Source organism: Sinohyriopsis cumingii, chromosome 18 (assembly GCF_028554795.1).
Source record: "Sinohyriopsis cumingii isolate HCF-2022 chromosome 18, ASM2855479v2, whole genome shotgun sequence".
In the NCBI taxonomy this organism is placed as follows: domain Eukaryota; kingdom Metazoa; phylum Mollusca; class Bivalvia; order Unionida; family Unionidae; genus Sinohyriopsis; species Sinohyriopsis cumingii.
In genome coordinates, this window is record NC_142978.1 from 78,903,443 (window position 1) to 78,926,217 (window position 22,775).

Sequence of the window (22,775 nt, forward strand, 5' to 3'; positions counted from 1 at the left end):
TTTTGAATAAAAAATGTTGTGTTTTGAAAAAATGCCTTTGTCTTTTGTTTAGCTATAAGAATGTTGAATTGATGCTCTTTCATTTCTTACTATCCCTCTCATGACAATCACTGAACGTTGCGAATCGAAAATCGTGTGGGGATGTTTTCCTTCACGTCCGCGCTTTCACTATAATAACCGGGGTTGTTTCCAGTCTAGCCATCCATTGTCGACTCATCCTCCTAAGAAGATGTGCTCCAAACTAGCTAAGCTCAACGAAGCCTACGTGAATTTGCATAGGGTCAGACACAGTCTGATACCGAAGCCAGAAGAAATAGAGAATGTGAGAATGTTAAAAATCACTGAAGACCTGATAGAAGAGCTCTTCAGAGAAGAAGTGAACAGGGAAAAAGAAGAATGGACGGAGAAGTACAGACTTCAGAGACAGCAGCAACAGCAGCAACAGCAGCAACAACAGCAACAGCAGCAACAACCTGAAGCTGACAGAGGCTTTGTCGATTGTCGTATCGACACCAAAGAATTCTTCTTCTCTTTCCGAAGAAGCAGACCTATTGCCAGAAAGTCTATCCTCAGAGGACATCGCATTCTTAGAAACTAAAAAAGAATGCCATAGCAAAACAAAAAACAGCCCTTTTCAGGGCTACCCAATACTCTAGAAAAGAAATAACGATCGATTTGCCAATGTGTGTAGGTAGAGTAGTGTGAAAATAAACACTAACTCTTTATTAAAGAATGTGAGGGTATGAGTTTGTGTGTTTGTGTAATTGTGTTTGTAAGTGAAAAAATAGATTGATGTATATAGTAGATTAAAATGATGTTAGTTTTTTGGCTGTTTGAGGTGTATATTTGGGGTTAGATTGGATTGCCTTGCGTATGTGGATAGTCTATTGAAGTGATGGGTAGCATAAAAACGTGAGTGAGTGTTTCTTTTAGGTCCGCGCGTTGTTGTTGTTTCTTGGTCATGATCTAGGTAAGATGAATTTTATGTTTTTAGGGGATGTTTTCCTTCACGTCCGCGCTTTCAGTATAAAATGAAACTCGTTCGGCAGTCCAGCTACCCTTGTTGATTGATCAACACCAAAAATGAACACGAGACTGGAGAAACTGTTGGAACTTCATGTGCATCTGGAATATGCCAGGCGCATATTAAATGAACTGGCCGCTGAAGCCATTGTCGAGGAGGGAAGGATAAGAGAGGAGGAAAGAAGAAAAAAAGAAGAGGAGGAAAGAAGATATAAAGAAGAGGAGGAGGAAAAGGAGAGAAGAAAAAATTTCAGAATCCCAGAGAGTGAAAATTGGGATTCTGAAGCGACATATCCTGCCTCTGCTCTCTCCCCCCAAAAGGTAAAAAGTAACTGGGGGATAAGATGTGTATGTGGCGCCAGGCCTGGAAGGTGCCACCATTAACCAGGTGTCCATGAAGTTCCAAACAAAAACAGCCCTTTTCAGGGCTACCCAATACTCTAGAAAAGAAATAACTATTAATTTGCCAATGTGTGTAGGTAGAGTAGTGTGTATATAAACACTAACTCTTATTTTAGATAGTGTGAGGGTATGAGTTTGTGTGTTTGTGTGTTTGTGTTTGTAAGAGCTCAGGTATGTTAGTGTGAATAGTAGATTATGGGTTTCTTAGCGTATGTGAAGAGTATAGTTAGGGTTTTATTATATGAAATGAGAAAGTAGGGGGATGTTTTCCTTCACGTTCGCGCGATGTTGGGTCATCATCTAGGTAAGATCCATTTTATGTTTTAGGGGGATGTTTTCCTTCACGTTCGCGCTTTTCGTATAAGAAGCCACAGTGCTCGTTGTTCAAACCATTCTGCAAAGAATACAAAGAAGATGGCTTCTAACCAAATGGACAAAATGGAAAAATTGCAAAACGTCCTCGACAATTTAGGAATGATAGAGCAAATGTTGGTTAACCTAAACGAGGATCACTATTCATATAGTCCCCATCGAGTGAAGATGGAGATAAACAATTTACGAAAAATGAAGGTAATCATCAGTGATCTGTTGAAAGAAATAAAGGAGGAGAAGGAGGATGAAGAGGAAAAGATAAGAATAAGAACATGGAACGAAAAAATTGAAAAAGAAGAGGAAAATGAGAAGAGGAAGAAAGAAGAGGAGGAGGAGGAAGAGAAGAAAGAAGAGAAGGAGAAAAAAAAGAAGAGAAAGAGTGTTGGAGATAAAATAAGAAGTTGGTGGAGGAAAAGAAGAAATTAGAAGAAGAAAACCCAAAGGCCCTTTTCAGGGCCCCATATATCTCGAAAAGAGATAGTCTTTGAATTGCCTACCCCTTTTTTAAAAAAATTTTTTTTAAAATTTAAAAAAAATCCCATGTTAAATTCCCCTTGTACGTAGAGTGACCCACGATTTATTCCCATGTTAAATTCCCCTTGTACGTAGAGTGACCCACGATTTTTCGCCATGTTAAATTTCCATTGTACGTAGAGTGACCCAGGGGTCCCTGTAATGCTAATTCCCATTGTACGTAGGGTGCCCCACTTCACTACTGACAACCTGCATCTGAGTGATTGAGTTTGTTACCGCTTCGGAGGCCATACTGCTGACACGATATTGATACAAATTGGAATATAGGCTTATATCATCGTGATATAATGAGCGAAATCCATGTTAATGAGGTGCTCATCTTATGTCTGTTTTGGCAGAGCTTTTATGATCAAAATCTGATTAAGGTTATTTGTATCATTACCATATTAGATGAATACAATTCTAAGCATAATCTTCAAATATTTATGAGCTAATCTTATATGTAATTGGGTGAGACTACTTCCACTTAGGAGACCTGAATTTGGATTGTATATTTTTCAAACTCACGGTCTTTGACAGGTTCTTTAACAAATTTGATCTGCCATATTCACGAGTCTATCTTGCATTTTATTAGCTGAGTTGATTTTTTACTTCTCCACATACTATATTTCTTGAACAATTTTGATAAAATTTAGTAAATATGCTTATATCATCAAGATTGTGGATGATTTCGAGTGTTAGCTAGAGCTATAAACATTAATTAAACCTTTATGTTGGCACCTTAATTATGCCTTTATTTTGGTACATTAATTATGCCTTTATGTTAGCACCTTAATTATGCCTTTATGTTGGCACATTAATTATGCCTTTGCGTTGGTACATTAATTATGAATATATATTGGCACATTAATTCTGCCTTTATGTTGGTACATTAATTATTCCTTTATTTTGGTACATTAATTTTGCATTTATATTAGCACATTAATTCTGCCTTTATGTTGGTACATTAATTATTCCTTTATGTTGGTACATTAATTATGTCTTTATGTTGGTACATTAATTATGCCTTTATGTTGGCACAATAATTAAGCCTTTATTTTGAGTAAGATATTTTTAGACTGTAATAAAATAGGTAAAATTACCATGCTATAAAGGTTGGGAGATGGTTTACATAGGGTTGTGTTCTTATAATTATGCAGAAGATTGCTTAATGAAATTGCCAATTACGTGTAATGTGTGTGTGTGTGTGTCTGTGTGAAGGCTAATATCGATCCCTTTCTTACATGTATTTAATTATTTAAATTAATGAAAAGATACTGAAGATAAACACTTTTTTAAAGATTGATATCTTACTGTACTGAGTCGTTCAGCTGGTAGTGCGTAGGACTCGAATCCAATGGGCGCGGGTTAGATACCCGCGCATGCCAGCCCTGATAGACTGCCTCTGTGTGTCCTTGACAAATGAAAAAGGTTCCAATGTCCTCAGCAGCATGAGCCAATTATTTGCTAGAGATGCCGTCCAACTAGCCGTTATTCATCATATATATATATATATATATATATATATATATATATATATATATATATATATATATATATTGCATTTGCATTATGATTCAAAGATAAAGATAAGAGCGTAATATGTTTTATCCGTAACCCCTTTGTTTGGATAGATACATAGTACAGGTGTAAAAATAGCATATTACAATTCTGCAAGCTTACCCCAAACATGAGAATGTAATGATGATTTCCGTCCGAATGCGGTATCACCATTGCTGTCTGCGGTTTTTGCGGCATCCTTCGTGTATCGAGATACTGCTCTCGAGTTCTCACGAATTGTTCTCCCCGAATCTCGTATTGCAGAAGTCTTGTACCTGGGAAGACGGCATATATTCAAACTTTTTATTTGTTACGACAAAACATACATAGATGGAAATTTACTTGGTGAATAATACCTTGTGGCATTTTTTTAAATGATCTAGTTGACAAACAAGTATTTAAGGGCTATATTTTACTTTGTGGATAATGTCAATCCGGTTTGATAAATATTTGTTGCAAAGCATCTTGGTCGAGATGATCATATTCTGACGATATAATGTTTACACTGATATATGAAAAATAAAATAGAATCCAAAATAAACTGGGACTTCGCGGTATGCAATAGATTCAGTAAGTATTATCTGACAACGCTGGCATCATGGACTTGTCAGAATTTATCTACATACGTATTATCTGATTTCTGTGTGCTTCTTTAAAATTTAAAGAATAACAATGACAATTTCAAACGCTGTTCCTTAAAATAGTATTGCAGCACCAAAATCCTATAAATTATGAAACAATTCAGTTTTGTTTCAGAGGAAAAAAAATTCTGGTCCTGTCTCAAAACAGCAGCGTTAGAGTCCTTGATCTCAATGACGAAGTCCATACAATGTCGTAAAAGCCTTTACCCGTGCTTTGTCTGTTACTAACATAAATTAGTTTCATCAACTGACACAGCTGAAGTGAATTTGGTCATCATCGTAGTCGTTGTCTCCCTTACCTTCGCCACGTTATCATTACCTTCTAAGTCCTCGTCACTATGATCATCATCGTGATTGTCATCATCATCGTCACCTTCTACTTAACGTTATAGTATCATCAACGTCATCGTCATCGCTATTAGCTGTAGCAGCAATTACATCGTGAAAAGGTACTCACCATCGATAAGGTAAACCTCTTTCGTGCCAGGCATGTACATAGCGGCATCCACGCGAAAGGGGGCCAACGGCTGAAACAGGTCTGCGATGCGCCGTTTAGAGTTAGCCACGTAGCCGCCATCGTTCAATTGATGAACGTACATCCCACTAAAATTTCCCAAAGGACTGCTTTCGTCGTCAGCAAAAATAAATGTTCGAGGTCCTCCATTGTTCCAGCTTTCGACTAGAACAATAGACCAACCAAAATGTTATGCAAGTAACATAAGGAGAAAAGAAGAGAATATAAAATAAATCTGAAAAAGTAAATGAAGTTCTCAGAAAGGCCATTCGATTGAAGAACATAACGGGTGAATTGTACAGCAACAACCTTCAAACTAATGAATTTACTAAACAGTACCGCAGATTTAGATTAAATGTTTTTAAGGTCACCTGCCATACTCCAACATTTTTCTATTTATTTCAGATTTGCATTACATGATTAAAAATAGGTATACTCGCACAAAAAGAACAAAAATAATATCAAGTGTAAAGAAGAAATAATAGTTTAATTACTCGAAATAGAAGTATACAGCGTTGTTACTTTCCCTTAGTTACGATTTAACACCTATAAAGGACGCCAACCGGAAATGACGTACATTTATCCCTACAAGACGAAGTATATGCTTCTTGTTGTCAAAAAATAGAACACTATAAACTATGGATAGGGAATATTTTAGATGAAACTAATGAAAACTAATTTACTGTTCAGCCTTATATCGGTGTGCGTGCATGACGTACTAGATTGTGTCGCTTTCAAAACTGTTCCATTGTTTCAATTTATTTTTAAAATTCCCAGTAATACATGTAAAAAGAATCAATGCTGGCTTCCCTGTGTAGGCAGACTTCATAAAAGAAATAGATGAAAGAAATCGGCACACTTAAAAGAATCCGAAGGAACCAAACTTGACTTCCTTTTGTCGGCCGACTTTCAGAAGAAAAATCGGCACTGGAGGCGCTCACCAGTTGTTATGTACTTTTGAGAGAGTGACGTATGTAAGGTGATGTTGTTTGCATTTAAAACATGCGCAATGGAGAGAACGGTGGCATACCTCTATGCTACATTAATGTAATGTGGATGATATTTCTTTGGATATTGTACTTTTGGAAATTGTACATGATTTAAACACACTGCTAACTAAAATGAATGCTCCCTTGTGCTAAAAAATGAGTCTGAATTAGTCTAAAGTACACTATCCATAGCAGCTAATAAAATAAGGAAAATGAATTTTGCCAGACTAGTCAATACCAGTTTCTGAAAGTGCACTGAATGAATTATCAAATATATAAAATGTAAAAAAAGTTATCGGCTCTTTTTTATACAATTGACCTCTTAAGTTCAGGAAGTGAAAATGACCAAGTGGAGCTAGTACTTTTTTGAAAGGTGCACATCTGGAGTAAGACCAAGCTGTATACTCTATAACCCATATTACACCCATCAGTCATATACCAAATTAAGGGAATTAAAGGTTCTTTGAATTATATCTAAGATAAACAAGGTCTTTTTCAAATAGCCAATATAACCAGTGAGGAAAGCCGGGGAAATTCTTTTTCTTTAAAATCCTAACCCATGCAAAATACGAAACTGTAGAGCGTCACCACACTAAAAGGTCAAGTTTCCGGGGTTGCTTTGCATTGTAATAAAATAACCCCTGTATTAGATATCCTGTCGGTAAGTGTAAACAATGAGTTCATTGCTCTCTGCTAGTTGTGTTTATCACCCGGGCTTCTATATGTTTGCCATATGTAATCATAATTCATGTTTGCAGGGCAAATGGTATACACAATAATTACTTGCTTTAATAATACTTTTGTAACCCATGCTAGCAAAAAGATTATCATTTGCACTCACATTGAATGTATTTTAAAATAATGATTTTTTATTTATTTGCGAGATACCGACTTATAGTTAACCTGGAAACAGCACAATTTGGGTCAGTTTGCAATAAGTAACTTATAATGCGTAAATGGCAGGTGCCTTCAAGCAATCGGGTGATACTTTCGTATCATTTGCGATTTTGTTATTTGACATAAGCGATACACACTACACTAATGATGCATACGCAAGCCGGCATCCGCTACATATATTGAGTTCGTGGATATATATTTTTTTAAAAAAAATAATCTTCGCATGATGAAAAACGAAGGAATATATGATAACCGTGAGTGTGTGTGTTGGGGGAGGGGGCACAAATTAAACACAAATTTATTTCCTTTCTAATTTGTACGGAATAATTGAGCAAATATGATTGACGGTATTGACCAGTAATGACAAGCTTTCAATTTACAACTTGAAAAATAAAAACAATCAATAAAATTAACTGGTAAAAGCTTCATATCGCAGCAACTAAATACTGACAAAATGCTCAACATTATTCTCTCTCTCTCTCTCTCTCTCTCTCGTGTAATCTAGTACGTATTGTATGCAGCTGTGTTACAACGTGAAGCCTAAAATTAAGTATATTTGTTATAATATCTCATGTACACTACCCTTAGCAAAATGTATACGTATTATATAGAATATTACGTATTTTTGTTTGATAATGATTATTGATAATTTGACCGGAAGACTTAAATTGAGAATGTCGTTGTGCAGATGCATATATTTTTAGCATAAAAAATGTATATAACTATTTTAGTTAGAACACGCAAGATATGTCAGTTTGTATTTTCTCTCATAAATATGCACGTTACAAAGTATGATTATTTTCTTTCAGAGAATGTCAAAATAGTTTGTTTAAATTTAGTTTTTTCCCCTAAAACCTATCTTACATAGCATTACTTTTTTGTTGAAGAAAAAGAACGTACAAACTATTGTTAAGTTTGGACGAATTGTATTTCGAGTTGGGCCGAATTGTCTTTGGGCCAAATTCACTATAATCCGGCATATATGATACAACTTTCCCATCCATCCCCTATTCGATCCTATAGATTAAATACACTTTCTTCTGGTAAACATGGTTTTTCGGAAAAAGAAATAACGCTTTTTCCCATCATCACTCTTTTGATTACATCGTATGCAACACAGTGCACCATATTTGCTGTACAAAAGCACGATCGTACGCTATATCACATAGACATTTAGGTGGCGAAATTAAGTACTTGAATGGCTAGGTTGAATAGAATGGATAAATGTACGTCATATCCGGTTTTGGCACGCGGAAATTACCGATTGTTTACGGAGTTTGCAGAATAATTTTTTCTTTTTATAAAGCGGAGTTTTAAGTCGAATTAAACATTTTTATGGTGTGCATACATAACCAATGCGTTTTGTTTATAACTATAATACTATCATACTTTTGTACAATATAGGTGGCCAGTGACCTTTAAGTTGATGTAAAGGCGATACTTCATGAACCGATCCATGTTTCGATACATCGATGAATCTATCCGTGTATCGATACATCGATGATTAATCAGCGGTTTATCTGTTGCGCACGTCCGTGCTTGTCGAAAGACTGGGGCAACCAGCTTTTTATGAGTATTATTTAAATAAATTATCTTGAATGAAACAACGGAAACATGCAGAATCAATGAATATGAAAAGTTAATCGACTCTGTGTGTGTGTGTGTGTGTGTGTGTGTGTGTGTGTATCTTTGCATTTTTTTTGGGGGGGGGGTAGGAACTAAAAATGTAGCGTGGCATAACCTACCTGTACGTTTTTTTTTTTTTACTTTCTGCTTAAAAGAATATCTTATAACTTTTAAATAAAAATTTCATAAGTGGACAGAACATATAAATAATAAGAAAACTGAAATAAATGTTCATAAAGTTTCGAGTTTTGCGTCCATTTAATCATATAAAATAGGCATCGAAGCAATATATTGAAGGAAACACAAAAGCAAAGGTATGCAAATTATATAATTTGTTATGCAATGCTTGTATATGAAAAGTTATCAATTGGAATCAAATGTCTCTCTCTCTCTCTCTCTCTCTCTCTCTCTGTGTTTTCCCACCCGATACGTCCATTGTTACAGCCTACAAGCCTGGAATTGTTGATATTGTTAAGGCCTTCAAACCGCAACAACGTATATGTTCGTACGATGCAGTATACGTTATGTAGCTACCAAGCCTTAACAATGTTGTTGGAATATTTTCTCTGTTGCGCATGTGCGCAATTTCTAAAACTAAAACATCCGGTTGCAGAAGCTGTGGGCCATTCAATTTCCCTTTGTTCCTGGTATGTAGATCTTGAGTATGGCTTCATTCCCAAACTTATGATAGATTTTGATCTTGGATTTATTGTGTTGTCTGTTACTGAAGTAATTATAACAATAATAATTTGTATCAAATGGAAGAAGTAATTATCTTTGATAGAGATTGCCTGATAATTCATTTTCCGTGATGTTGATTTGTACAATTAAAAATAAATGCTTTGACAAATTACCCTGGAGATGTATCTGGAGAATTGTAAATGTGCAAAGCCTTATTTATAGGAACAGTTTAGCAAAGCTGAATTTTGTTGTAGCAGGTTGCTCAATATTGGTTTAGACAAGATGCAATAGCGAGAGCGTTGTGTTTAAGTCAGTTGAGAGCAGGTGTGAATAAAACTCCTGAAAAAGCACTGGTTTTTTTGACGTAATTATTCTTCGTTTTTATCACTTTAATAATTCCATTTTATTTGTTAGTGCCACAATTTTGGAATGGTTTGTGCTTTTTTATAGTATTATTTCATAGCGTTGCATTAAATGCAAATATTTGTCGTTGAATCCATTTAACAGTAGATAAAAATGTTTGTGTCAGTTTTTTATTAAGGAAAATGGTGTTCATATGGGATCGAAAGCCAGCCAAGAGAAAATATATATCTGTTCAAAACAAGTCAATTAGGGTAAAGTATGAGAGAATTTTACCAACTTCTAGTAGAGAACAAGACCCAGTGGCCATAGATGAAACAAGTGGATCTCTTCCAAAGGCAATATCTGCATCTGGGTCCATATCCTTAAACTCAGAACTTGTAGATAAACAATCAGAAGAGGCAGTTTTTCTCTCAGGTAAAATACAGTCTGTCCCAAGTTTAAGATCCTAATGCAGAGTCCTTGCAAAAAGAACATGTTCTTATTTGCAAAAATACCTTCCTATAAGATTTGATAGAATGTTTCCTGATATTTACCGTGTCTTTCTTTAATTGACATCCCAATCATTCAGTACATAATAAATGCTTACCTAACAGATGTCTTTAATTGGCAAATACTTCCAGAAAAGCAATAAAATTAGAACAGCCAAAAGAGGCATAATTACAGAAGAATAAAATTACAGTGGTTACAGCCTGAATATACTACAAAAGCAAATTTATTTCTAGCATTTTTTCTGTCTCATACATGTATGTGCTTATTTACATTGATTTTACATGTGACTGCAATATATGTATCATATGATGTATAATCTGTTATTTTTCTCTTATTAATCAACAACAAATAAAGTGCTTACAAATCTTGCAGATGCCTTAGATGAAACAAAAGTCTCCTACCGAGAGAAGAAGAGAAAAAGACTAGAAAATTGGGCAGCTCTTGCTGATGAATTGGTTGAAGTTGGCGCAGCCGTGTTGTTTACACCACCTCACAGTCAGTGCATTTGTTGTACACAAAGTCCCGATCAGATTTTTCGCTGCATGGACTGTGGCACATCAGCCGTGTACTGCAGAGAATGCCTTGACATTTGTCACAGTCTGCCACATCTACACGTGTTTGAAGTGTTTAAAGTAAGCTGTTATTAATTTTTAATGTGTAAGTTTTGTTAGCATCAGTTTATATTGTTTTGTATGAATTGAAATTGTTGTCTGTATATTTTACATCATCAAGATATTGATATACAGTCCAGGTTATCTTTTTATTAATTACCTTGTTAATCCTCAGATGATCTAGTCAGTTTATGAAAACAGATTTTCACCCAGGGAGTATAACATTTTGCAACATTTGCATATTAATGTGATTTTTTCATTCTTTTTATTTTCTTTCACATTATTTTTCTTCACTAGTTATATTAATAATATTAATTTTATTTACAAAAGATTTTTTTATTGTATAGAGATTATGCCACAGGAGGGAATATATATTTTTCAAATGAGAAGTAACCAGCATTTTCTTGTTTTTCAGAATGGTACATTTGTTTGTGTGGACACAGATACACCAGTGTGGAGAAGGCCAGATAACCATGTATGTCAAACCATCTATTGTCAGCAGATTGTAGTAATGGATGAACATGGTTGGTATACATTTATCCTGTTTAATATATACAAATTAAAAATGGTCCATTATCATTTCTAAACAGAAATTTACAAACTGCTTCTGGGGGCCCCGAGTGGCTGAGTGGTATAAAGCGCTCTCCGTTACGGATCACTGCCATCTCACCTCTGCCTGCGTGTGTTTGAGTCTCGGATACAGCCAATGTCGGTATGTGAGAAAGCTTGCCAGTAGCTTCTCGTGGGTCGGTATTTCTTTCCAGGTTTTCCTGGGTTCTTCCTCCGCCATTAATACTGGCCGCCATGTATAGCCTATCGTGTGCTGAAAAATGGCGTTAAACACTACAAGAACAACAACAACAACAAACTGCCTCTGATAAATCACCTAACCTGTTTGACAAAATTTGAGGGAGAAAAAAAACATCCCGGAATGGCTACATTTCAGACTGGTACTTATGATAAGAAATTTGAATCTGATATGTACATCACTACTACATGTGGAAACAAAATTCAATTCTTCCTGCAAACTGGTCAGCCAAGTTTAAAAATTTTTTAAGAGGAAACATTTCTTATTATAAGGCTTCTTAAGTTTGCACTAATGATACTAATCAGCCACTGATAATGACTTTGCTGCTTTCAGGTAATGTTCATTTTTTACGCCTTCATTTTTCCAATAAGCATTTTTCTTTTAACAGGCAGACAGCACAAGCGTATCATTGAATTATGTGGGTGCGAGTCTGCGGCAGTTACAATGATCCGTAGTTATCTCTGGCCTTCCTCACCTAAGAATCCCATTTTAGGTTTCCACATAGGACTTCTTGAGTGGATGACAGCACTGTTGCTGGAGTGTCCTGTGTCTACCAAAGGTTTCTGTGAAGCTTTAAAGGCCAAGTTGTCCAAGCATCACAAAGGATTGTTTGATTCAGAAGTAATGCATTCAGTTCTTGTCTTTTTCATAATTATTCCATTTTTGTGTTTATATTCTTTCTTGAAAACAGTTGTTAAATATTTATATATGTAATGAAAGATTATTATTTTAGTGGTTTGTAAATTGATGTTTTTGTAATGAGTTATGTTGTTTCCAGCAAAAATTAGGTTTTTTTTTTTGGTTTTCAATTTGTGGCATGTAGCAACTATATATCAACATAAAATTTAGATTTTACAGAATATTTTTACAAGTATCCAGTTCACCCAGATTTTATAACCTATGCTTTTTGCCATAATTAGCACACTGGGTTTGTTGAATATTTGACAGACTTGGTCACATTATCCTGTGAAATCATTTACACATCATGTATTGATATATAATTTGGTGTTATACATTTCCAAAGTTGTTGTATTCTGCTCATTGGTTCAGTTTCACATAATGTGATTTGAGTCTGTTTAAAATAGAAATAACTGAAGACCTGCATCCTGTTTCTAAAATAAATATTTCTGATAATTTTGATTTTGTTGCATCTTTGTAAATGTTGTTTTGTAATCCACATGCTTTACAATGATACTAATACCCTTTGCCTGTTTGTTTTGGGGTCTCCAGGTGGCCAAATGGTCTAAATCACTCTCCATTACAGATCACTGCAATCTCACCCCTGTCTGCGTGGGTTTGAGTCACTGGGTCAGCAAATGTAGGTATGTGAGAAAGCTTCCCATCGGTTGATGGCTCTTTGGGGTTTTCCCGTTTCTTCCTCCACGAGTTATACTGGCTGCCATGTATAGCCTATCTGGTGCTGAGAAATGGCGTTTAACCCCACAACAACAATAACAACTGTCTGTTTTGTTGATCTACCTATCAACAGATCTTTTTTTTCAAAACTGCTAGGTGACATTTCACAAAACTTTGTATGTTTTATGATCTTTCCCACAAAGTAAATATCATTTCAAAGAGAGTTCGAGTTTTGCAATCACCCGGTGGGAGAGAAAACAATGTTCTGTCACATAATATTTAGGTATATATTATGTTATAGCAGGAAGATGCACCATCTGTGTGACACATATTCCATTCCATTTTTTGGGGTAATCACAATATCTTGTTTTACAATGGACAAAGAAGAAATAAACTGTATCCATGATAAACAAAATTCTGAAAGTTAGTAGCTATTTGGCAAAGTATCCAGTATGCATATTTTAACTATCTCAGTTGGTCACATCGCCTTTTCTTTTATCAAACAGCTTTTATATGAAGTTTTGTGTTTACAAGATTCCATTTCATGTGAAGTTGACACATTCAAACAAGAAATATATTTAGATGCTTTCATTTATTAAATCCTGTTGAAATTTTGGGAGGGAAACTTTAGGGCCAAAAAATTCCATCTCTACAGGAGATGTCAGTTTACTTATGTGCTATGAGTTATCAGTAATATTTATTATATCAAAATTGTATGCCCTTCTGTTAGATACAGTATAAAGTTTAAAATGAATCAGACTTGTTATTTATATTCTTGTTTTTTTGTTGTTTATTTTCCAGTTTAAAGACGTTTATAAAATTTTAATGAATGAGTGCCTGGTGCAGTATCGAAATTTTAGGTACAGGATCAGTCACCCTATACATCTTTGTGAAGAAATTGATTCTGGAACCCAGTGCCCAGCATGCTTTGAGGTAACAACTGCTTTAAGAAGCCAATGGATGAATGTATGTATGTATGTATGTGTGAATATATATATATATATATATATATATATATTACATTATTCCTAGTATTGTAGACTGCAGTTTCTCATTATGTTTGTATATATCATCTGACAGGTATATAAATTTCCTTTGGATACAGTAAGATATGCAAACAGCTCCTTTATGCATAAAAAATGCAGTTTCCTAGTTGATATATAAATCTAAATTTATGCAAAATATTAAGCATGCACATTTCCATCTGGCACCTGTCATTTGATGTTGTTCATTGTACAGTCTGATAGAAGTTTTCATTGCATGTCAGCTCTGACATTGAAAGTTGATGGGTATAAGGAATTAGATTTAAATAAGTCAATCATGAGAGGCTTTTTTAACATAATTTTGACCTCACAGATGTACCACAACATTTCTTATAGCTCATTTTCAATTTCATCTTCAGAATCCACAAAAGATTATTTCTTTTGATGCAGATTTCCAGTTGGTCAGAAAGGTTTCATCGGGAGCTGAGGCAGGAAAGCCTAAACATGATGGTCATTTCTTTCTTGATCAGGATGAAGTTGATAAATTCATGGATGGCTACTCCACAGAAAAGACAAAGAATATGCAGGTAAAAGGCAGTTCACAATGTAAGAAGAGTTTTAACTACTTGATTCTATACTTTATATACTATTTTCCTCAAATAAAGACAGTTTCATTAATTTACTCATATTTTTGTGAAGCTATTATCTTTTTAGATGCTTTTTGTTTACCATTGCCTGCCCAGTGCCATCAGATGACAGATACATTAATTTATTACCACATCTCCATCCACTACAGATGGTTACCATAATAAGTACCATGTATGCTTAATTTCCACCAAATAGTTTAGAAGGTCATACATATGCAGTTTTGGAGACAGAATGGTAGTTTACATGCAGCTAATGCTTGAGTGAAAATCTTGTAGATCATGAGTCTTATAACAAGTTCTATTCTCATGCATTAGCGTTTAATAATTTATCATCTAGCTCCTTTGCATAAAGATGAAGGATTCTGACCTAAGTTTATTAAGTCACTTCATATTTACCATAAAATTTTGCCTTATCTTCTGGACTCTTGATGTAGTTATTTTATTTTGCAAGTTTCCGTTTGTTTATTTCAGGAATGTAGTGAGTTTCAAGCTGGCAGTGCCCTAAGATCCAAAGCAAAGAACAAGAAACTTGATGAAACTGCTCTGTTTGGTTCTGCCTGTCGTCATGAATTCCCACACTATTTTTTCAACTTGAAACATGGTGAAAGGTATGCAATTGTTTTTTTATCAAAAGTCTTAATAATTTAGTATCCACAATATCATTTGGGTAAATATTTGTCATGCAAAGTTTTATTTTCCCATCTTTGAAAATTGGTTAATGACTTACCAAAGTTTCTCTCCTCAAGGAATGTAACTGCATTAAAGATTTTTTACATAGTTGAAGGAAATATCTTTATGGCTCAGTTATTTCAATCAATTTTACATTTATTCGTAATTAGTCGATTACAATATTGTAATGATTATTTGTTTTGAACAGCATTGAGATTCATTAATACCGGTAGTAACTTATTGTTACTGGCAAAATTTTACAACTAAAGTTTGGTATACTTATACAATTGATTTTTTTTTCTTAATATGATCTTGTATGTTTGAATTTCAATTTTATTACAGAATTGGTTATTCAGTGTACCTGCTTGAAAAATTAGTTGCAGAAAACAAGGACAGCCAAATGCACATATTGTATGATATAGCTTGTCTCCTGGAAACCCACCTGAAGGTACATGTCTGCCCTGTCTATTATGTGGGTGAATTTCTCCTGACTTAGTTGTGTATGTGGCCATGTCATATTTCATGCAGTATTTCAGTAATTTTTCTGTTTTGATTCTCTCTCATTTCCTGATTGTTGTACAATACATATCTTCTTTTAATCATTTTAATGTATCAATTGAAAACACTTCTTGTTTATAATTAATTTTAGGTTCAGTATTTGATGTCAGATAATCTGTCAATAGATTGATGTGTGAAGCATAGCTGAAACCTCATTACCACTTTGTGACAGTGTTGTCATTTTGTTTTTGGCGTCACTGTTATTTATGTGTTCAATAATTCCTATGATAGTGTTGTTTCTAATCATTTTCAGCTTGCAATTTTGTTCTTCATGTGCATTCTATTAGCATGGTATCATTGTGATATTGTAACATTTTTTGTAATTTAATTTCATTGTTTATTTTTAGAAAAAAGAACGTACTGATCTGTTGGATGCAGTGAAGCTAGTTATCCCAATATTTCATTGCTATGGACACAAAATGGCTTGCCAGGTTTGTTTTCCCTTTATCAGTAAAAACATAATGAAATATATCTTCATATACCTTTTGAAATGTTTTTAATTGTTGATTGTTCCAATATCAAATGCCTGTCTTTTTTAATGAAAATTTTATATGATGATGTAGACGCTCGGTGTATGCACCAAAGTTGTAATGACAAAGGAAATCTTCTTGCTACTGGCATTTGTAAAAATGTTGCAGTTTGTTTCAGATAACTGTATTTTTAAGATCACGAAAAACTTTATTTAAGATCAGTTTTAATTAAATGGCTTTTGTAATTACTGCAGTTCTCAAGAATTTACATTCACTTTATTAACAAATTTTTTTGAAAGAACATTACCATGTAAAGGGAATACAAAATCTTGTGTATTAATGTTTCAACTGTTTTTTTTAATTCAGTTTTGTCATGTACATTTTCCCCATTTTTGTAGGTTTTGTACAACCCAAGGCGAACACCTGGGTTAGGACTGACTGATGGGGAGTGCTTGGAGCGCCTGTGGGCATACTTAGGGAAATTTAAAAGCATTTCCAAGGAGATGACTCCAGAAAATCGTGTTGATCTGCTTGTTGATGGCCTTATGCATTATGGAGATAAAATTAAAAGAAAACAAGGTACATGTAGTCTCTGCATATGCAGTTTTTGCAAGTAAGAAAATATGTCATTACCATCTAATTGTGCCATTAACAGATTAGGTTTTATCAAACATAATGTTAATTATATTTAAAATTCCTTGCCATCTTTTTGTTGTATTAATGTATACATACATAAAGAACTGTCCTAACATGCAAATCCTGGGGTGAATAGATTTGACCGGTTGAAAATTAATATAGTACATCTAGATAAAAACACGATTTTCACATTCATTACAGAAATTATATACACAAACACACACAGTAATTATCATCTTACTGATTTTCAGGCAAAACCTTTGCAGAAAGGTTGAAGAAAGCAGAAGCTCTGAAAGTCAACACCAACAGAATGCTTCAAGAAACTCTAGGAAATATTTCAGGTGTTTTTAAATTATGCTTTTCTTTAATTCTTTCTTTATGTATATTTTGAACCATTAATCAATTTTTTTAATTAAGATTTTCAGCTTATGCTTGTTTTTGTTTTTTGATATATTATTTTCAGTATAACATCCATGCATGTTAGCCTGTAACAATTTTGCTGGTGTTTGTTAAAAGTATGACGACCTGATAAAATCATGAACTAACAAATGAATAACAGGTATTTTGAAGTGATTTTCATGAAACGTGCAAGAACTCTAATGCTAAATCTTTAATAATTGATTAATTAAGCTGACACTATACATATTTTAGTCATCTCTGGTGGACACTGTATTTTTTGTTTGCCTTACTATTAAAAAAAATTGGAAATGTCTTTCAAAATTACAGCAAAATATCAAATCATTTTCAATTCAAACACAATTTCAGATCAAACCATTGACTTTGTATAAGCAGTGTTATTTAATTCTGAGCAATGGATATAATGCTTTCAGTTTATTTTTATAAGCAGTGTTGCTCATGGAGGTGCAGGGTATTACCAGTAGAGCAGTTTTCCTCATGATATTTTGTTCCAGCTGTACATACCACATTATGTTTCCACTAAATCATACATGCCAACCATTACACTTTTGGCATAATCATTATGCTTTTCTCACCAGATTACATTTTATGTTAGCCTGTATATGAATTGTGCTTTTTTGGCATACAAAAAAGAGCAATAAAAAGTTCTTTTGTAATTTTTTTATTATCATTTCTTTGATTCCACTCATACACTGGAGATTATTCTTGAAAAGATGACTGCTGTGTAAGAATAGTGCAAGAGTAGTTTCCTTTTTCGCTATTTAGAGCAACTGTATATGACCCATTTCCAAGAAACAGACTGGTTTCTTCAAATATGAACATTGCATCACAGATTCATTAAATTGACAAGCTAGTTAGTTAGTGGGCCTGTCTATACATTTAATGGTGCCATATGTTAAGCATTTATGGTGTGAGTCGTTATATGATAGAAATTATTAGAGCAGTTATCATCAAGAAGGAATGTACAGAAATTGCAAAGTAATCTTGTTATTGAAAGAAAGTAATGACATTTTTCACTTGTTATGTTAATTTGTTAAAAGTATGTGCATAATTCTAAGATTGGGGCATTGGTGTTGGCATCAGACTCCAGTTTCCCTGCCAACTGTATCATTATCATCACTTAGTGGAGTGTATGCTTCAGTGTCAGCACTTCCCATTTTTATGCACAAGCACTCAGTTGTTTTAACAGTATCATTTACAGTATCACAAGCACTCAGTTGTTATAACAGTATCATTTACAGGGTGTAGCTTATAGTGTAAGCAGACTCATTCATATGATAGACCGATCATTTGCTATTTTTTGGATGGTAAGCAGGGATTGTTCTGAAGAACATTCTGTGCCCCAAATAGCATTAAAAAATGTACTCTGATTTCTTGAGGTAAAAGAGAAAAAAATCAAAGTTCAAAAGAAAATCCCAAGACCTACCTTCAAACAATTTAAATGGTCAATTGTGGTATACCACAGTACAGAGTTATGTGTAGTATCCATTGTAGCTTCATGTTAGTGTAATATAGAAATTTGCGTTACATGCATTACTTGACCGGTTTTTTGCTTATTGTGAATTTATTTTCATGTATATCACTTTTTCTGGCTTTGCAGAAATAATTTCATTGTCGCTGTCTTTTTAAAGGTGTGTCAACAGATGACATTAGAAGATGGTCAGTGAAGGATAAAAATCGATTTTCCACAGGCAGCTCTCTTGCAAGAAGTGAAAGCAAGGTATAACAGCACATCATTCACTGAGTTTGGTTTAAGAGATGATAGCACCCCTATGTATAGGTCAGGTAGAATTTATATCTCTAAAATTTCATCTTTGCTCATTTTAATTTCTTTTTGCTTTGCTTCAGATCTGAATTTCAGTTTGGAGTGGAAAGAAATCATTGTTAATAAGAGTCGGTCATCATCCAATATAGTGACTGTGCTAAAATATATTTGCATGGAGGTGTTTTTGCCTTGTTTCTAATGAAGTTCATTAATAAAATACCTTTAAACTACTCATTTTCAATTGCTCTGAATCAATTATATTTTACTGTAACATCAGTAATATATGTTATTAAATCTATGATTATTTCAACCTCCAATTATTATAGGTGACTTCACCATGTCAGCTGCAATTGCACAAGCAATATGTTTAATTTATGCTTTATAATAAATTTCAGGAACCGCTTACCCGATTAGAGACATATGCTATCAGTTTGAAGAAATACTACCATTTAAGGTAAGTTGTTCATCTCTTATAACTGATACCTTTTGTTAATTAGACATAGAAAACCTCATACAGTAGCTTGTCCTTAAACCTGTAATGGTGATATGAATAATGTGCCAGTGTTGCCCTAAACAATAATATTTTCTTTAATAATTTTATAATTTCTTTGGAAGGAAAGACTTCACATAAATTTCAATTATATTTCAATATACATCAAGTCGGTATTATTTTTATATATACTCTTTCAGTCAGTCTTCACTGGGAGTTGTTGATCCACTAGTTAAAGAGAACATCAGGAAGAAAATGTCTGGGTAAATATGTTTCATTTTCATTATGTCTCAAGTCACACTCAACCATTTACTACTGTATGTATGGTTCAAGGCATTGTTGTACAGGCAGTGTCTTTTACTGCACAGGTGCATCTTGCCAGCATCATAGTTTGAGAATGTAGTATATGTCAAAATTAAAGCTGTAATTTTATGAATGAGGTCAAACCTGCCTGTTGTCACAAAACTACCAACAAATAAAAAAGATGCAGTGATCACATTGAATAATATATAATATGTTTTTTTGATTGTTTCAAGTTAATAATTGCAGAGATGCATATTTACTTCAGCCTATTCATTTTGGCAGGATGCATAGAAATCGTCTGGATTAGCTACAATAGAACAACCTCATGCATAGTTTGCGAGGCAGTTTTGGATGGCTTAAATTGGTCATTCTATAGTTTCTGTGCATCAGAGTAGTTTCAAAAACTTAGACTGAAATAGGTTTTTCAAAACAGTTTAATCAGTTGTCATATTTTTATACACACAAATGCACACCCAACACTTTTTCAAGTTGATGGTTAGGTATGGTGGCAGTATTTCAGAAATGGTCTAAAAGTGGGGTTGTTCAGAAACTGGTTGCAAATGTTAATGCCTGTTTCATGTTTATTCAACAGATTCAGATACATAGCTTTATTACAGCATGTGATTCATGGATTTATTCATTTGTGCATTTTAATTAACTTTCCATAGTTTCCTTATTAGCTACAATTAAAGTGTCCACACTTTTCGTGATATAGTTACAACAAACTATGATATAATCAGACTCAAGTGACAAAGTATTTAATGCTGAAAAAAGTGAATATTTGTTGCAGAAATGAATAAATCCATGATTCTTGCACCTGTGGTCATTGTCAGACTCTCTCCCCCTCCTCCCAATTTTCATACTGTGATTTTTAATTCCTCACAATTGGGTTACCATTACTTGTTAAAATGTATTTTAGTTATTTGAGTCACTGATGTTTCTCCAGTCTGTATGCTACTTTAGAAATAAATGCAGCATTTTGACTATTTAATCTTCTATTTGTTTCATTTTCTTTCAGTGATCATTGGCTCTTGATTGGTTTTCAAGCTAATCAAAATAAGTAAAAGATTTCTCTCAGCCATTAAAGTTTAGTATGATATGCTTCTTTTGCTGGGAGTGCAAACTATCAAGTAATCTTGGTATGCACTCCATTCAGTCAGACCGCTCTGGTGGCCTAGTGGTTAGACTGTCCGCCTCGGATGTGGGAGGTTGTGGGTTCAATCCTCGGCCAAGTTATACCAAAGACTTTTAAAAAATGATACTAACAGTTACCTCGCTTGGTGCTCAGCATTAAGAGGTTAGTGTTAGGACTAGTCAGCCTGGTGTCAGGATAATGTGACTGGGTGGGACATCATGCAAAATGTCTGCGGCCTGATGTAAACTGTCACATTGCAGACATTGTAGCGATATGACTGAAACATTGTTAAAGCTATGTTAAAAATCCAAATCACATCACAACACATAACACAATCCAGTCAGTCTAAAAAATTCTTCTCTCTTTTTTTGTTGCCCTGTTTTAATTGTTCTGGAGGAAAAAAAATTATGCAAAAGATGAAAACAATAGTGATGGCGCATGAGCAGCCTAAAATGAACACTGGGGCGGTAACTTAATTAAATTAAAGGAAACAGATATAGTGATTATTACAATTTACTGGCAGTTCAGAGTATTCTGATTTATGTTTTTCAGTCTAGAACAGGTCTTGAGATCCCACGAAAGGTCCTTAAAGATCACCAGGTGATCTTCGACATCAGACCAGTATAAAATGCACACTGAATCCAGTAATATAAAAACAATATCTGCCAAAGTCCAGGTGATGACAAGGCTGATGGCAGAGAGAACCTTCTTACTGCAGATGATGAAGAAATATGCGTGTAAGTATTGACATAACAAGCCTTGATATCATGAGATAAAGGAGAATGTGAAAGAAGTGTTAATGGATATTTGGGGTAATTAAAACATGTGTTTTGAAATACAGTTGTCTTTGTTTAAGAAGACTTACAATATTCCAGGCAATCTTTACAAATTTATCATTTTAGAGGTAATCACAAGAAACAATAAAACAAAATGTGTAGGGAATTAATTTGGTGTATGTTTTTATGGTATGGAGTTTTGTTTCATTGTAATATATATTTAGTTGATCTGGCTTTATAAATATAACTGGCATAATAAAAGGTCATATTTCTTGTTTTTCTGTCTATTCAAGGTGGACAAGCTGTTGCAGTAAGACTTGGGAGACAGCTAAAAAGAGTAAACACAGCTGTTCAACATCATCTTAAGGAGTACAATTTATTGGAAGGCAGCAAAATCCCGTATCCAGATAAAATGGACCTGGACAGCTTGAAATCTCTAGAGGTTCCAGCTGCAGTTCCAGAAGAACTTAAAAGGCTTCTAATTGATTTGTTTGAAACAATGGAGAGATGTGATGAAGAAATTGAACTAATTGCATGTGACATGAGGAGCACAAATTGTTTTTACATAAAACAACAGGGAGCAGTGCTAACTTCATTTGAGAGAGCAGAGAGTGATGTGCACAGGGCTGTCCTGCTCTTGGAGGGTTTACATATAGAGAGATGTATTCTTCATCTGAGAAACACGTTCTCTAATGTATGCATTGTTAATGAAGTTCCATTGCATTTCCACAAGATATTACAGTTTGACTTACCAAATGTCGACCAAGAAATTCCCTCTATTCTTGGCAATCTTGTATTAGATGAATATCTGCTAGAACAGTTAGATGTTGAAGGGTATGAATCGATGGATTCAGACCCATCTTCAGACGAGGCTGATGACATTGAGATGTATATTTAAATTCCTTCTCCTATCAGATTTTTTAGTGGTGTCTGTTTCTTTTTTTTAAGAGAAAAAAATCATTGAATTCTTCAAACAGAACAAATAATCTTTAAAATATAACAAAATATAGTATTGTTTTACATTATCAATCTGCAGAGTTATTCTGAACTTTTGCTTATTACCAGTTGTACATATTGCATT

General features: G+C 34.1%; 2 protein-coding genes across 10 annotated transcripts in view; one reads left to right on the forward strand and one right to left on the reverse strand.

The window, feature by feature from the left end:
- The window catches only part of LOC149777125 (collagenase 3-like), a 78,270-nt gene that overhangs the window by 23,595 nt on the left and 31,900 nt on the right, over positions 1-22,775 (reverse strand). The window contains exons 8-9 of the mRNA XM_089941813.1: positions 4,969-5,190; positions 3,994-4,145 (exon numbers count right to left, since the gene is read on the reverse strand). Coding sequence (XP_089797939.1) covers positions 3,994-4,145; positions 4,969-5,190 — 374 coding nt within the window. The remainder of the gene's footprint in view (positions 1-3,993; positions 4,146-4,968; positions 5,191-22,775) is intronic.
- LOC149777126 (uncharacterized) lies at positions 8,957-21,651 on the forward strand. Of its 9 annotated transcripts, XM_089941815.1 has the most exons (13): positions 12,029-12,110; positions 12,754-12,811; positions 13,647-13,778; positions 14,248-14,415; positions 14,947-15,083; positions 15,487-15,592; positions 16,050-16,133; positions 16,571-16,751; positions 17,060-17,149; positions 18,857-18,945; positions 19,386-19,444; positions 19,681-19,743; positions 21,471-21,651. In XM_089941815.1, the coding sequence occupies exons 3-13, from the start codon at positions 13,671-13,673 to the stop codon at positions 21,520-21,522; spliced, it is 1,137 nt and encodes a 378-aa protein (XP_089797941.1). In that variant the 5' UTR covers positions 12,029-12,110; positions 12,754-12,811; positions 13,647-13,670; the 3' UTR covers positions 21,523-21,651. The 9 variants fall into 9 exon arrangements, 7 of the variants coding, with proteins under 7 accessions (XP_089797944.1, XP_089797942.1, XP_089797945.1 ...); XM_089941814.1 differs by lacking the exon at positions 12,029-12,110 and having other exon boundaries at positions 12,199-12,811; XM_089941817.1 differs by lacking the exon at positions 12,029-12,110 and having other exon boundaries at positions 12,199-13,778; positions 19,685-19,743; positions 21,471-21,607.